This window comes from Scyliorhinus canicula, chromosome 1 (genome assembly GCF_902713615.1).
Source record: "Scyliorhinus canicula chromosome 1, sScyCan1.1, whole genome shotgun sequence".
NCBI lineage: Eukaryota > Metazoa > Chordata > Chondrichthyes > Carcharhiniformes > Scyliorhinidae > Scyliorhinus > Scyliorhinus canicula.
Window position 1 is genome coordinate 175890313 of NC_052146.1, and position 14171 is coordinate 175904483.

Here is a 14171-nt window from a genome sequence, read left to right on the forward strand (position 1 = left end):
TTGTACTCAATACCCTGTCCGATGAAGGCAAGCATGCTGTATGCCTTCTTGGCCACTCTATTGACCTGCATTGCCACCTTCAGGGTACAATGGACCTGAACTCCCAGATCTCTCTGTACATCAATTTTCCCCAGGACTCTTCCATTGACCATATAGTCTGCTCTTGAGTTAAATCTTCCAAAATGCATCACCTCGCATTTGCCTGGATTGAACTCCATCTGCCATTTCTCTGCCCAACTCTCCAATCTATCTATATTTTGCTGTATTCTCTGACAGTCCTCCTCGCTATCTGCAACTCCACCAATCTTAGTATCATCTGAAAACTTGCTCATAAGACCACTTATACCTTCACCCAGATCATTTGTGTATATCACAAACAACAGTGGTCCGAGCACGGATCCCTGTGGAACACCACTAGTCACCCTTCTCCATTTTGAGACACTCCCTTCCACCACTACTCTCTGTCTCCTGTTACCAAGCCAGTTCTTTATCCATCTAGCTAGTACACCCTGAACCCCATACGACTTCATTTTTTCCATCAACCTGCCATGGGAAACTTTATCAAATGCTTTACTGAAGTCCATGTGTATGACATCTACAGCCCTTCCCTCATCAATTAACTTTGTCACTTCCTCAAAGAATTCTATTAGAATTTTATTCTATTCTGGTAGCAGTGGAGAAGAAGCTGTTTTTGAACTTCTTGGTGCGTTTTCTGACTTTTGTATTTCTGCCCGATGGAAAAGGTTGGAAGAGAGAATAACCCAGGTGGGAGGAGTCTTTGATTATGCTGCTCACTTTCCCCAGGCAGTAGGAGGTGCAGACAGAGTCAGTGGATGGGAGGCGGGTTTGTGTGATGGACGAGGCTATGTTCACGGCTCTCTGTAGTTTATTTTGGTCTTGGGCCGACCAGTTGCCACACAGAGCTGAGATACAGCCAGATAGGATGCTTTCAATGGTTCATCTGTAAAAAAGGTAAGAATCAATGTGGACATGCCAAATTTCCTTAGATTCCTGAGGATGTATATGTGCTGTTGTGCTTTCTTGGTCATAGCGTCGACGTGGGTGGACTATGACAGATTGTTGGTGATGTGTACACCTAGGAATTCGAAGCTGTCAACCATCTCCACTTCAGGCCCGCTGATGCAGACAAGGGTGTGTACGACACTTTGCTTCCTGAAGTCAATGGCCAGCTCCTTAGTTTTGCTGACATTGAGGGAGAGATTGTTGTCGTTACATCACGCCACTAGGTCTCTAACACCTTCCTGTACTCTGACTCATTGTTGTTTGAGATCTGACCCACTACAGTCGTGTCATCAGCAAACTTGTAGATGGAGTTGGAGCCGAATTTTGCCACACAGTTGTGTATATAGAGGGACTTTGGTTGGAGCCTAAGTACGGATCCTTGGGAGGTCCCGGCATTGAGGACTTTCATGGAGGAGGTGTTGTTTATCCTTACTGATTGTGGCCTGTGGATCAGGAAGTTTGGGATCCAGTTGCAGAGGGAGGAGCCAAATTCTAAGTTTTGGAGTTTGGATTATGAGCTTGGCTGGGATTATGGTGTCCAAGGCGGAACTGTAGTCAATGAATAGGAGTCTGACGTAGGCATCCTTGCTGTCAAGATGCTCCAGGGATGAGTGTAGGGCCAGGGAGATAGCATCTGCTGTGGACCGGTTGTGGCCGAATGAGAATTGTAGTGGATCAAAGCAGTCTGGGAGTATGCAACTGGTGTGTCTCATGACCAACCTCTCGAAGCATTTCATAATGATCGATGTCAAGGCCACTAGAGGGTAATTGTTGAAGCACATTGACTGCTTCTTCTTTGGCACTGCAATGATGGTAGTCTCCTTGAAGCAGGTGGGAATCTCAGAACAGAGTATGTCATATTGGTAACAATTAGCATCTTCTTCTCATACCTCTTTAATCAAGATTTTGGTAATTTGTCCTAATATCTCCTTATGTAGCTCACTGTCAAATGTTGTTTGGTAATGCACTTGTGATACACCTTGGGACATGCCCATATTAAAGGCTTGACCTAAATTGAAATGACCAATTATCTAACATTATACTTACAATTGCCATTATTGCACATTGTTGCAAACGTCAAACCAAACATGACGCAAGTGTCAGCTATCTTTGCTTGAATCGATTTTTAAAAAATCTTGATTGTGATCTGAATTTATCTGGTGTTCTGAAAGTGTATCTAATCACAGGCAATTTGAGAATATGATTCGCGGCTTGAGAAAGTTGTTATATTTGTAGGTTTCATGGCAAATACATCTGTGATGAATGCAGGATTTTATGAATATTTGGATTGGAAAACTTTTGGCAATTTAAGGGTCAAAAGCCTGCGGTTGTAGTGTGTTTGACTGCAGTGGTCATGTTTTTAAAAAGGATTTTGTTTTGCAGTGCCTTGGAGCTTTTAGGAGACAGAAAGTGAAATTGATCAGCAGAATGTATTTTTCAGTCTGGGCTAATGCACTGTGGTTTGACTGGGGAAGTCCCTGGGGAGTTAACAGATCATAAGACATAGGAGCAGAATAAGGCTACTCGGCCCGTCTAGTCTGCTCCGTCATTCAATCATGGCTGATATTTTCTCATTCCCATTCTCCTGCCTTCTCCCCATAACCCCTGATCCCCTTATTAATCAAAAACCTATCTAATTTGGTCTTAAAGACACCTGGTGATTTTTAAAGATACTCAGTCATTTTAATGTGCTTTTAGTCTGGAGAGTTAGTTTGTTTATCAGCTTGGGGAGATAATGTCATTTCAGGGTGGGGCTAAGAGATTCACAGAGACATTTTCAGAAAGTCTTGGAGAGGAGTTGAAGTCTGATCTGTCTGGCATTGAATCCACAATTCTCTCCTTGTAGATTAGTTATAAAAAGAGTAATAACATGTAAAGCAGAGTAGGCTTGTCTGAGGACAAGGAAGAAGCTGAAACATGCCAGATGAACCAGCCATTTGAAGATATTCAGCCAGAGTCTGAAGGAGCCAGATCTGTTCTGTAAAGCAAGTATTACTGTGCCATGCTGATTTTAAGATGGGTTGAGAGTTGTATGCATCTTTTCTTATTGTTTATTGGGGAATTGAGTAGTAGTGTTTAAGGGGTTATTGTAAGCTATTATTTTTGGTTGTGAAGTTAAAGAGGTTAATATTGCATTCATAATAAAGCTTTGTTTTAAAAATACCAACTCCATATTTCTTCCTGGAAATTATTCCTGGAGCAAATAATTCTTTCTGCACAGTTGTGCAAAATAAACTAAAGTATTGGGGTTTTGGTCCAGTACCCTAAGCACTGTTAGGGTTTAGTCAGGGAATGCAATACTTCCCTTCATAGAAGCATAAAGTCTACTGTTGGGATTCTCTGGGAGCGGAGGTGGCTCGCCATTGTCCTCTGGTGGGATCTTCCAGTCCTGCCAATCTCTATGATGTTTTGTATGGCTCACCGTTCCCAGGGAACCTGCTGCAGGGGGTTACCTTCAGTGGGACTAGAAGACCAGTCGGCAAGAAGGGCCGTAGAATCCTGCCCTAAGTGTGCAGAAGGAAACCATTTGGCCTATTCTGCCTTACCAGCTCTTTGTAAAAGCTTTCCAATGATTGCTTTTTGCCCATAGTTTTGTGACTTTTCCCCCATTCAATTATGTAAACAATTCTCTTTTGAAAATTACTCCTGAATCTGAATGCACAATCCTTTTTGACAGTGCATTCACATATACATCACTGTCTGAAAAATCATCTTATCTTCGACTTTTTAGCCAACTACCTTAAATCACGAGCTGGAATCTCCGCTGCGCCACATTTCTCTTTCACCCTGCCGGCGGGATGCCCCGTTACACCCCACGCCGTCGGGAACCCCCCTAGGCTGCCAGAAAAATGGAGCATCCCACCGGCGGAGAATCCAGCCCCATATTCCTCTGGTTACAAACCCTTTTTTTGCCAGTGGAAGCAGTTGTGACCAATTTAATTGGTCTAATTTCAGCATTTCTTTATCGGTAGAATTTCCTTGGTGGTTATAGTTAGAACATAGAACATAGAACATAGAACAGTACAGCACAGAACAGGCCCTTCAGCCCTCAATGTTGTGCCGAGCCATGATCACCCTACTCAAACCCACATATCCACCCTATACCCGTAACCCAACCCCCCCTAACCTTACATTTATTAGGACACTACGGGCAATTTAGCATGGCCAATCCACCTAACCCGCACATCTTTGGACTGTGGGAGGAAACCGGAGCACCCGGAGGAAAACCACGCACACAGGGGGAGGACGTGCAGACTCCACACAGACAGTGACCCAGCCGGGAATCGAACCTGGGACCCTGGAGCTGTGAAGCATTTATGCTAACCACCATGCTATCGTGCTGTCATGCAGGTTCTCAAGGGTAATCAAAGCCCCCACAACTGGTGGCGTCCCTTCTCTATGATGTTTTGTATGGCTCACCGTTCCCAGGGAACCTGCTGCAGGGGGTTACCTTCAGTGGGACTAGAAGACCAGTCGGCAAGAAGGGCCGTAGAATCCTGCCCTAAGTGTGCAGAAGGAAACCATTTGGCCTATTCTGCCTTACCAGCTCTTTGTAAAAGCTTTCCAATGATTGCTTTTTGCCCATAGTTTTGTGACTTTCCCCCCATTCAATTATGTAAACAATTCCCTTTTGAAAATTACTCCTGAATCTGTATGCACAATCCTTTTTGACAGTGCATTCACATATACATCACTGTCTGAAAAATCATCTTATCTTCGACTTTTTAGCCAACTACAGTGACCCAGCCGGGAATCGAACCTGGGACCCTGGAGCTGTGAAGCAGCTGATGTGGTGTATATGGATTTCAGTAAAGCGTTTGATAAGGTTCCCCACGGTCGGCTATTGCAGAAAATACGGAGGCTGGGGATTGAGGGTGATTTAGAGATGTGGATCAGAAATTGGCTAGTTGAAAGAAGACAGAGAGTGGTAGTTGATGGGAAATGTTCAGAATGGAGTTCAGTTACGAGTGGCGTACCACAAGGATCTGTTCTGGGGCCGTTGCTGTTTGTCATTTTTATAAATGACCTAGAGGAGGGCGCAGAAGGATGGGTGAGTAAATTTGCAGACGACACTAAAGTCGGTGGAGTTGTAGACAGTGCGGAAGGATGTTGCAGGTTACAGAGGGACATAGATAAGCTGCAGAGCTGGGCTGAGAGATGGCAAATGGAGTTTAATGTGGAGAAGTGTGAGGTGATTCACTTTGGAAAGAATAACAGGAATGCGGAATATTTGACTAATGGTAAAATTCTTGGTAGTGTGGATGAGCAGAGGGATCTCGGTGTCCATGTACATAGATCCCTGAAAGTTGCCACCCAGGTTGATAGGGTTGTGAAGAAGGCCTATGGTGTGTTGGCCTTTATTGGTAGAGGGATTGAGTTCCGGAGCCATGAGGTCATGATGCAGCTGTACCAAACTCTGGTACGGCCGCATTTGGAGTATTGCGTACAGTTCTGGTCGCCTCATTATAGGAAGGACGTGGAAGCTTTGGAACGGGTGCAGAGGAGATTTACCAGGATGTTGCCTGGTATGGAGGGAAAATCTTATGAGGAAAGGCTGATGGACTTGAGGTTGTTTTCGTTAGAGAGAAGAAGGTTAAGAGGTGACTTAATAGAGGCATACAAAATGATCAGAGGGTTAGATAGGGTGGACAGCGAGAGCCTTCTCCCGCGGATGGAGGTGGCTAGCACGAGGGGACATAGCCTTAAATTGAGGGGTAATAGATATAGGACAGAGGTCAGAGGTGGGTTTTTTACGCAAAGAGTGGTGAGGCCGTGGAATGCCCTACCTGCAACAGTAGTGAACTCGCCAACATTGAGGGCATTTAAAAATTTATTGGATAAGCATATGGATGATAAGGGCATAGTGTAGGTTAGATGGCCTTTAGTTTTTTTTTCTCCATGTCGGTGCAACATCGAGGGCCGAAGGGCCTGTACTGCGCTGTATCGTTCTATGTTCTATGTACCTTGAATCATATTCCTCTGGTTTCAACCTTTATTTTGCCCATGTGAGCAGTTGTGACCAATTTAATTGGTCCATTTCAGCATTTCTTTATCGGTAGAATTTCCTTGGTGGTTATAGTTAGAGTGCTGATTTTTGATCGTTCCTACATTATTACTAAATTCCTGTCCCATCAGTTGAGCAGTGACTATGTGGCTGAATGAATTCACTCCATTGTTGTTTCTGAATTAGATTGGCTGCCTTACTAGTCTGTATTCCTTCTGCCAATCTTCAGGTAATTGCTTTGCTTCACAAATTTGATCTAATACCTTTGCACCACTGTTTCACAATAGCTGTTCAGCCATGTTATTGACATCAGAAGTCCTGGGAACTCTCACAAGATTTAAGGAGCATTTAGATGTCATAACACACATGGCTACGGACCAAGTGCTGGAAAATGGGATAAGAAAAGATAGGCCGGCAGAGCCACGATGGACCGAAGGGCCTCTTTTTGTGCTGTAAAACTCAATGACATTGAACAGGCACCATTTACTTCTTCTGGTAGGAAATCTAGCATCAACTCCTTCCATTTCAGACAAGACAGATTCTCCAGAATTGATTCATTCACCACACTCAGAACAGTTTATAGATGTTCAAGATATTCTTTCCACTTGTCTATTCTTTCTCAATTATCTGATCATTTTGGTATTTTGGTGATGTGCATGACAGGATGAAGCACAAAAGCATGATGGGAGCTTGGGCATGGTCACAGACCTGGGCCTGGATTTTCATGTGTGCTTGGGAAAAGCTGTTTCCGCCTTCCAAAGTGCTCTGGTTTCTTCCCACAAGTCCCGAAAGATGTGCTGTTAGGTAATTTGGACATTCTGAATTCTCCTTCTGTGTACCCGAACAGGCACCACAGTGTGGCGACGAGGGGCTTTTCACAGGAACATCATTGCAGTGTTAATGTAAACCTACTTGTGACAAGATTATTATTATTATTATTATTATTATTATTATTAATGCTGTTGCAATTAGCCTTCCCCCAGTCTAACACCTTCACCTGAGGACCACTCTTGTCCCTTTCCATAAGCAGCTTAAAACTTACAGAATTTTGATCACTGTTCCCGAAATCTTCTCATACTGAAACTTCGATCACCTGGCCGGGCTCATTCCCACAGCACCAGGTCTAATATGGACCCTTCCCGAGTTGGGTTATTTATATATTGTTTCAAGAATCCCTCCTGGACGCTCCCTACAAATTCTACACCACCCACGCCTCTAGCAGTAAGTGTGTCCCAGTCAATAGGGAAAGTTAAAATCACGCACCACAACAACCCTATTGTTTATGCATCTTTCCAAGATCTGTCTGCATATCTGCTCCTCTATCTCTCGCTGTCTGTTAGGAGGACTGTAGTAAACCCCAACATTGTGACAGCACCCTTCCTATTCCTGAGCTCTACCCATATTGCCTCGCTGCCTGAACCCTCCAAAGTGTCCTCCCTCAGCTGTGATATTCTCCTTAACCAATAATACAAGTCACCCACACCTTTTGCATCCCCCTCGCTGCCAGCAACCCCCTTATAAAACCCACATCATCCCGATTTGGTGCATACATTTACCAACACCACCAGCGTCCCTTCCAATACCACACTCACAACCGCATATCTCCCTCCCAGACCCCTCTCCTCCATCGTGCTCACAAATCCAATTGAAAAATTGCTTATTGTCACAAGTAGGCTTCAATTAAAGTTACTGTGAAAAGCCCCTAGTCGCCACATTACGGCACCTGTTCTGGGAGGCTGGTACGGGAATTGAACCCGTATTGCTGGCCTGCCTTGGTCTGCTTTCAAAGCCAGTGATTTAGCCCAGTGGGCTAAACCAGAAAATCCAATTTTCTTGATTATTAAAATTGCCACTCCCCTCGATTTCGAATCAAACCCTGAGTGAAAAACCTGCTCGACCCACCCCTTCCTTAACCTAACCTGGCCCTTCACATGGAGTTGTGTCTCCTGCGGAAAGGCCACCTCCGCTTTCAAGCTCCTTAGGTGCGCAAACACCCGCAATCTTTTAACCGGTCCATTAAGTCCCCGGACGTTCCACATTACCAACTTTACTGGAGGCTTACGCTTCCATTCCCCTCTACTGTCCATCATTCTCCCCACTTAACACCAGCCCCTTTAATTCCACCCTGTACCTAGCCCATTCCAGGTGGCCCCCTTCTTCGTCCCTGACCATGTCACCTCTCACCCCCTGTCTCGGCGCGTCAACCTTTCACTCCTACCACCCCTTACAATCCCAACAGTAAACAGCAAACCCATAAAAGAAACATTCTCAAAACGGAGGTGCGAAAATCTCCCAATCCCTTCCCCCACTTCAAACGTATTCCCAACCATTCCAATTTGCCAGCACCCCAGTTCCCAAACATTGTCCACTCAGTTCTCCCCCAGTTTATGCCCCTTGATGAAGCTTCTGGGGTCTCAATGTAATTTCGCCGGGTGGAGCAGCCCAAACCTGATCCGCCACTGGTACAGCACCGCCTTGGCCTTGTTGTACCCTGCCTGCCTTTTCGCCACTCGACCCCAATGTCCTGATATATCTGGATCTTGTTCCCCTCCCATTCGATGGTGCGCTTCTCCCTGGCCCAACGCAAGATCTTCTCTTTCTCCACAAATTTGTGGAATCTCTCAATCACCGCCCGCTGCACCTCCCTAGGTCTAAGTTTCTGCCTCAGGGTCCTGTGCGCTCAATCCACTTCAGGGGGCTTACCTAGCATCCCTTCCGCCACCAGCCCCATCAGTATTTTCGAGATGTACCTCGTGGCCCTCACACCTTCCACTCTTTCAGGCAGACCCACCATTGGCAGGTTCTGTTTTCTCGAGGTATTCTCCTGCTCCTCCACGTTTGCCCTCAATGTTTTACAAAGGTCTCCTAGGAGCCCCACCTCAGCCTCCAGAGCCACCACACAATCGTTGTGTCCTTCGATCTCTCGAATCTGCAACCCCTGCACCTCCAAGCACTTTCCCACCCATTCCAATGAACTCTTCAGGGCTGCCACAGCTCCTTTGGTAGCCCTCGAGCGATCCTCCTGCATTTCCTTCCTCTGCTGGTGGAATTCCTCCTTAATAACAGCCATCAATGGCCCCATCTGGGGCTTCCCACCCTGTACCAGCCCTTCCCCCTCCGCCATCCTTTCACCGGCTGCTGCCCCACAGGTTTCCTCCAACTTTTTGACCAGATCTCTCACCGTTTTCTGTCAGGTTTGATAACCAGCGAACATGTCACTCCTGGGGGAAACTACTCCACCGACCTTCAACTACACCTTTTCGTCGAAATTCCACCCAATACCGGGTAAAAAAGAGCTCTTTCCTATGCCTTCAAATAGGAGCTGCCCTGTGTGCGACCACTCACGCCATGGCCGCCACTGGAAGTCCAATACTGGAATTTTTAGTGTGCAATGGCTGAAAGTGATCAACAACCAACTTCCTTATCCTCACACACTAGAATCTGCTTGGTGGAAATTTGTTCCATTGAAATTAGCACAATTTTCTTGGATACATATTTTGCAAATCGCAGGAGATTTACAAGCACATCTTCGAAATTACAGCTGACTCGTCTATTTGATAAAAAAACATGAAAATAAAAAATAGACGTTTTCCCATATTGGCATTGTTATGTGACCCTCATGATGTTACCTTCCTGTTCCCTAACTACATATATATGACCAAGGAGCAGATAATTGAGTCACAGAGTCATAGAATAGAGGTGTAGGCCATTCAACCCATTGAGCTGGCTCTGTCATTTAATAAAGTCATTGCTGATCTAATAGTAACCTCAGATCTACACCTATCCGAACCCCGATAACCTATCACCCCCTTGCTCACCAAGGATCTATATAGTTCAGTCTTGAAAATTTTCAAAGTCTTTGCTTCCACCACCTTTTCAGGAAGAGAGTCCAAAGATTCAGGGCCCTCTAAGAAAAAATATTTCTCCTCATCTCTGTTTTAAATGGGGAACCCTTTATTTTTAAACAGTGACCCCAGTTCTAGATTCTCCCACAGGAGGAAACATCTTCTCTACATCCTCCCTTTCAAGATCCCTCGGGAGCTTATGGCGGGATTCTCCGCGAACCGGCGGGGAGCAGCGGTGTGAACCACTCCAGCGTCGGGCCGCCCCGAAGGTGTGGAATCCACCGCACGTTAAGGGGCTAGGCCAGCGCCAAAGTGTTTGGCGCCACGCCAGTTGGTGCGGAAGGGCTTGGCGCCACGTCAACAGGCGCCGACCGGCGCGCCACAATTCCCACGCCCGCCAAAACCCTGCCACCGGAGAATTCGGCGCCGTCCCCCCGGGTCAGAAAATCCCGCCCTATATGTTTCAATCAAGTCACCTCTTACTCTTCTAAATTGCCCTGGATACAAGCCAAGCCTGTCTAATCCTTCCTAACAAGACAACCTGCCCATTCCAGGTATTAGTCTGGTAAACCTTCCCTGAACTGTTTCCAATGTATTTACATCTTTCCTTATATAAAGAGACCAATACTGTATACAGTACTCCAAATGTGGTCTCACTAGTGCTCTGCACAACTGAAGCATAACCTTCTATTTTTATATTCAATTCCCTTCACAATAAATGCTAAAATCTATTAGCTTTCCTAATTACTTGCTGTACCTGCATACTAGCTTTTTGTGATTCATGTAATAGAATGACAGCCCGGTAGCATGGTGGTTAGCACAATTGCTTCACAGCTCCAGGGTCCCTGGTTCAATTCCTGGCTTGGTTCACTGTCTGTGTGGAGTTTGTACATTCTCCCCGTGTGTGCATGGGTTTTCTCCGGGTGCTCCTGTTTCCTCCCACAGTCCAAAGATGTGCAGGTTAGGTGGATTGGCCATGCTAAATTGCCCTTAGTGTCCTAAATTGCCCTTAGTGTTGGTTGGGGTTACTGGATTATGGGGATAGGGTGGAAGTGTGGGTTTGGGTAGGGTGCTCTTTCAAAGAGCCGGTGCAGACTCGCTGGGCCGAATGGTCTCCTTCTGCACTGTAAATTCTATGATCTATGAATACCCAGATACCTCTGCATCTCAGGGCTCTACAATCTCTGACCATTTAGATAATATGCTTCTTTTTTATTCTTCCTGCCAAAATGGACAATTTCACATTTTCCCACATTATACTCCATTTGCCAGATCTTTGCCCACTCATATAACCTGTCTATATCTTTTGTAGTCTCCTTATGTCCCCTCCACAACTTAATTTCCGCTTCACATTTATTAAGGCATACATAATTTTAATTTTCAAGAGGAAAAAACCAACAGAACAAATAACACCACCCAACCAACAACCAAACCAGCCAACATGGCGGACATACACAGTTCCCCAATCCCCCTTTCCCACTAACTGTTTCCCACTTCAACCATCCCCCCATGCTTTCCTCTTTCCTTTTACCCCCCTCCCCCCTTATATCTGCTGACAGCTTAATTTTCCCCAAAGAAGTCGATAAAATGCTGTCCCTCCGGGCGAACCCAAGCATCAATCCCCTCGGGGTGAACTTAATCTTCTCAAGCCTGAGAAACCCGGCCATGTCACTGACCTATACCCCCGATTTTGTGGGTTCTGAGTCCCTCCACGCCAATAAGATCCATCTCCTGGCTACCAGGGAGGCAAAGGCCAAAACATCATCTGCTCTCACGTCCTGGACTCCCGGGTCTTCCGGCACACCAAAAATCGACACTGCCTTCAATACCGTTGACATGATATCAGCAAATCCTTTCCAAAACCCTTCAAGACTCGGACGTGCCCAAAACATGTGGACATGATTTGCGGGCCCTCCCACAGACTCTGGGTCTGTACTCGTTGGAGTTTAGAAGGATGAGGAGGGGATCTTATTGAAACTTACAGGATACCGCGAGGCCTGAATAGAGTGGACGTGGAGAGGATGTTTCTATTTGTAGGAAAAACTAGAACCAGAGGACACCATCTCAGACTAAAGGGACGATCCTTTAAAACAGAGATGAGGAGGAATTTCTTCAGCCAGAGGATGGTGAATCTGTGGAAGTCTTTGTCGCAGAAGGCTGTGGAGGTCAAATGACTGAGTGTCTTTGAGACAGAGAGAGATAGGTTCTTGATTAAGAAGAGGATCAGGGGTTATGGGGAGAAGACAGGAGAATGGGGATGAGAAAAATATCAGCCATGATTGAATGGCTGAGCAGACTCGATGGGCCGAGTGGCCTAATTCTGCTCCTATGTAAACTGCTCCAAAAACCAATTCAAATTGAATCCAATTCATGGTCCCCTCAAGAGAGACATAACAAATCTAGTCATTAGATCTGACCTCACACCCAACTGAGCCAAAAGGCCAAGAAGTGTTAAGATACATACAAAGTTTACAGATTATTATTTGTATATTGAATTGGTTTCTTTGTTTTCTGCTCAATAACTTGCTTTGACATAGAATTTTGTTTTCTCAACATAATTTTGCCTTTGCTTCTGTTGGCGTATCATCCCCCGGGTACAAACAATCTTCTCGTGCTTTGCCCATGAGGTAATCTTTTCACATGTCGACCTAAACATTGAGGAACAATCATTTGTCCAGATCGGGATGAGGAGTAGCCAGCCTTGCTGGTTCCATCTCCCACTCCCGAGAACACCAAAATGAATTGAGGCATCCTGAGATCAACTCAATCAAGGCAAACAAGGCAAACAAGAGGTGAGGTCTAAACTTGAATAGACCTGTTTGCACATTTCCAAGTGCATTACCAGTAATTGTGGCAGGGTAGCACAGTGGTTAGCACTGTTGCTGCACAGCAGCAGGGTCCCAGTTTCTATTCCCAGCTTGGGAACTTCACAGTAACTTTGTTGCAGTGTTAATGTAAGCCTACTTGCGACAATAAAAATTACTATTATTATAATTCCTCGCTTTACAGAATATTAGGTTAGTAGTTACCAATCAATTGGAACCCGCTACTACAAATATCAATAGCTAAAACTATGCGTGATCCAAATTCAATGATCAGACTATTTTGTGGTGAAAAAAAAACACAACTGCATTAATGCTGAAAATAGTCTGAACTCTGCAACAGGACCGGGAGCTACTTAAACATGTTTGACATTATAAATAAAGACATCTTAAGCAGAACTGTTATATCAAAATAAAAAATTAGCATGAATATAATGAAAGCAAATTACTGCAGATGCTATAATCTGAAACAATATCAGAAAATACTGGACAATCTCAGCAGATCTGACAGAATCTGTTGATGTGGACTTGCTGAAACTGTCCAGTATTTCCTGATTTTGTTCCACAATGTAATCACTGCTGAAGTTCCAAATTGTAAATCACATTGAAACGTATGTTTACTTAGTGTGTTGAAAAGTTACCTGGATACTTTGAAGTCCTCCAAAGGCTGTAAACAGCAACAAAAACCCGAAGCTGACAACTAAAACATTCTTTGTGGTCTTTTCAATTTTTATCATTGTGTTGATTAAAATCTCTCAGCAAACTGAGGATTTCACTGAAGAAACAAAGGAACGACTTATAAGCAACACGAGTGGCGGGAGGTTGCCTTTCCAGTTCTCTTTGCCCTGGACCCAGCCTGACTTTATGCTTTTTGTCAATTAGCTGAGCGAAGTTCACGGGCGGGTTCGCTGTCAGTGACACTGGGAACGCCTCGCTCTTCAGTGGGGAGGCGCTCGAGCCGGCAGTTAGCCCGGGGCTTGTTTGAAATGAAAGCAGCCCCATGGATAGGACTGTCCCCACCTGGGGGAGAGGGAGGTTGGGGTGTGGGTGGGGGGAGACTATGGTGTGGGTGGGGGGAAACTATGGTGTGGGTGGGGGGAGATTGGGGTGTGGGTGGGGGGAGATTGGGGTGTGGGTGGGGGGAGATTGGGGTGTGGGTGGGGGAGATTGGGGTGTGGGTGAGGGGAGATTGGGGTGTGGGTGGGGGGAGATTGGGGTGGGGGTGCCGGGAGAGGGAGATTGGGGTATGGGTGGGGAAGAGGGAGATTGGGGTATGGGTGGGGAAGAGGGAGATTGGGGTATGGGTGAGGGAGATTAGTGTGTGGGTGGGGGAGATTGGGGTGTGGGTGGGGGGAGACTATGGTGTGGGTGGGGGAGATTGGAGTGTGAGGGGAAAGGATGGGGTGTTGAGGGGATGAGGAGAATGGGTGGATTGCGTTGATGAGGGGAGGAGGATGTGGTAGGGACTGGAGAATA

The 14171-nt window shown here is 45.7% G+C and overlaps 1 protein-coding gene across 2 annotated transcripts in view; it reads right to left on the reverse strand.

Moving 5' to 3' along the window:
- Positions 1-13562, reverse strand: part of LOC119969517 (protein unc-93 homolog A-like) — a 129642-nt gene extending 116080 nt beyond the window's left edge. The window contains exon 1 of one of the 2 annotated variants that reach the window (XM_038803219.1): positions 13337-13562. In XM_038803219.1, coding sequence (XP_038659147.1) covers positions 13337-13432 — 96 coding nt within the window. In that variant the 5' untranslated portion in view covers positions 13433-13562. The remainder of the gene's footprint in view (positions 1-13336) is intronic. The other variant, XM_038803228.1, reaches the window with a different exon arrangement.
- Positions 13563-14171: the final 609 nt, after the last annotated feature.